The 3,069-nt window shown below is 47.1% G+C and overlaps 1 protein-coding gene across 1 annotated transcript in view; it reads right to left on the reverse strand.

Annotated features, from left to right (window-relative positions):
• Positions 1-1,537: 1,537 nt before the first annotated feature.
• Positions 1,538-3,069, reverse strand: part of LOC104953490 (basic immunoglobulin-like variable motif-containing protein) — a gene marked incomplete at its 3' end in the record, with an annotated part of 2,962 nt that continues 1,430 nt past the window's right edge. Inside the window, exons 2-3 of the mRNA XM_010780437.1 lie at positions 2,153-2,776; positions 1,538-1,667 (exon numbers count right to left, since the gene is read on the reverse strand). Of these exons, the coding sequence (XP_010778739.1) occupies positions 1,538-1,667; positions 2,153-2,729 (707 nt within the window). The remainder of the gene's footprint in view (positions 1,668-2,152; positions 2,777-3,069) is intronic.

The following is a 3,069-nucleotide window of genomic DNA, read 5'->3' on the forward strand; positions in this document are numbered from 1 at the left end:
TCACTGAGGACCTGACATGGACTCATCACTGAGGACCTGACATGGACTCATCACTGAGGACCTGATATGGACTCATCTCTGAGGACCTGACATGGACTCATCTCTGAGGACCTGACATGGACTCATCACTGAGGAGGACCTGACTCATCACTGAGGACCTGACATGGACTCTTCACTGAGGACCTGACATGGACTCATCACTGAGGACCTGACATGGACTCATCACTGAGGACCTGACATGGACTCATCACTGAGGACCTGACATGGACTCATCACTGAGGACCTGACATGGACTCATCTCTGAGGACCTGACATGGACTCTTCACTGAGGACCTGACATGGACTCATCACTGAGGACCTGACATGGACTCATCTCTGAGGACCTGACATGGACTCATCACTGAGGACCTGACATGGACTCATCACTGAGGACCTGACATGGACTCATCACTGAGGACCTGACATGGACTCATCACTGAGGACCTGACATGGACTCATCACTGAGGACCTGACATGGACTCATCTCTGAGGACCTGACATGGACTCATCTCTGAAGACCTGACATGGACTCATCACTGAGGATCTGACATAAACTCATCACTGAGGACCTGACATGGACTCATCTCTGAGGACCTGACATGGACTCATCTCTGAGGACCTGACATGGACTCTTCACACCATCACTAAAAAAGCTTGACAGCGGCTCTTCTTCCTCCGCAGGCTGAGGAGGTTCAACATGGACTCTGCAACTTCTACAGGTGCTCCATAGAGAGCATCCTGACCTTCAGGTGCTCCATAGAGAGTACCTTCTACAGGTGCTCCATAGAGAGCATCCTGACCTACAGGTGCTCCATAGAGAGTACCTTCTACAGGTGCTCCATAGAGAGTACCTTCTACAGGTGCTCCATAGAGAGGATCCTGACTGGCTGCATCACGGCCTGGTACGGCAGCTGCACCGCCCTCAATCGTAAGACTCTACAGAGGGTGGTGAAAACTGCAGAGAACATCACCAGGACGGAGCTGCCCTCCATGGAGGACCTTTACTCCCAGCGGCTCAGGAAGAAAGCCCTCCGGATTATCAAAGACCCCCATCACCCCAGCCACAAACTGTTCAGTCTGCTGCCGTCTAAAGCATCCGGACTAAAACCACCAGACTCAGAGACAGTTTCATCCCTCAGGCAGTGAGACTGTTAAACACCTCAACTGTTGAAACAACATCCACAATATTCATCTGCTACTTAGTCATTATTTATCTATTACCTAATATATCATATTTCAATGACTTGCATATAGACTCTTATTGCACTATTTCACCATTTTTCTTCTTGTATTTACTTGCACTATATTTGTCTGTTTATCTGTGTTTTGTGTTGCTCTGTTGGAAAAGCCTGTGACACAAGACTTCCATCTACAGAACTACACTGTAGCTCTGTTCTTCTGACAAATAAAGAACCTTGAAAGTTGATCCTGAGACGTGTCTTGGTTGCATGTTTTTGCAGCCTCTCTTAAAGCCTGATGTAAATGATTATAAGTTTACCATCTCCTGAGGTCGAGCACTTTCCTCTGCTTGATGTCCTCCTGCGAGGCGTGAGGAGCGACGTCCTGCAGGTTCCTGCTCTGTCTGTCTGAGGACTTCATCTTCTTTGAGCTGCTCTTCTTCACGTTACCTGAAAAACAGTTAAAGGAAGCTAAAGCAATGTTCAACAGTTAAAGAACAGACACGTTATTTAATATCCTGATACCTCGAGCAGGTGTGGCATCTTTAGGTGATGGCAAAATTATAAAAACAATGCACAAAATAAATGATACATAAATATAATTTTCTATTTTTCAGTCAGTTCTGAATGTAACTACAACCTTCTAAGTGTCTGATCTAAACGCCATGTAGTTCCTTTGTACCCTTACTTTAGTTATTTTACTTCTGCCAGTTGCATTGACGCCTTAAATATCATAAAGTGTGGTGTTGATATGTGGAGATTATCCCGCTAAACAGAATGTGAAAGTCTCGTAAACCTTTGATTGCCACAGATCTTATTTTGTGCGATATAAAATCCCATTAGCTTTTTCCGAGGTAACCAGGACGATGCCAACTTCACGGTCAACCTCCAAAAACACATCACCCCGCACCGCTCTGTAACAACACGCTTCTTACTTGTTCGTATTTTTCTAGTGAGCACAGCGTTGAAGTCCGTGGTGTCTATCTCCCAAGCCAGGATAGGTTTGGACAACACTTCCACCATGTCTCCGTCTCCGTCTCCATCGGACCCCGCAGCATCCGAGGGGCCGGCGCAGAACTCCTCCTCAGGTTTGGGCTTCCCGTCCTGCAGGTTGGAGTTGGAGATGTTGGAGATGTTGGAGATGTTGGAGATGTTGGAGATGTTGGAGATGTTGGAGATGTTGGAGATGTTGGAGGTGTTGGCGATGTTGGAGACGTTGGAGATGTTGGAGGTGTTGGAGATGTTGGAGATGTCCGCGGGCCGGTACACGGACGGCGCCTGGTTCAGCAGAGCGTAGTCGGAGCACACGGTGTAGAACTTCTCCCTGGAGTGAGTGACGGGGCAGGTCCAGTGGATTTCGGCGCTGGAGGCTCTCCGAACTATCGCAGCTTCCCTTGTCATCATCAGGCTGCGGTTCTCCTCGTCCTCTGTGTCCAGGGGCCTCTGACGCACAGAGGGGGGGTCCGAGGGCCCGGGGAGGTTTGACCCCTGACCTTCTGGGGCGTTAGGCATCGAAACGCCACGGGTGATTGGTGATGGAGAAGGGATGGGTGGGTTTTCTGGGGATGAGAAGATACGGTGTTGTTAGAAACACGAAGGAAGATATTAGTAATAATACAAAATAACTAAATAATGAGTAATAAAGAAACATAAAATGATCATAACAACTACAGGTGCAAAGAGAACCAAAAACTATGAAAAGTGGCAAAACAGCCACGGACAAAAAAACTACAAAAATACCCAAATTGACCCCAAAGATAAACAAATGACAACCAAAAGACACAAAATGACTACAAAGACACAAAGCAATTACAACAAGACATACAATGACCACAAATTGACATACAAATAA

Source organism: Notothenia coriiceps, unplaced genomic scaffold, assembly GCF_000735185.1.
Source record: "Notothenia coriiceps isolate Sejong01 unplaced genomic scaffold, NC01 NC01_scaffold00021831, whole genome shotgun sequence".
Taxonomy (NCBI): Eukaryota; Metazoa; Chordata; class Actinopteri; order Perciformes; family Nototheniidae; genus Notothenia; species Notothenia coriiceps.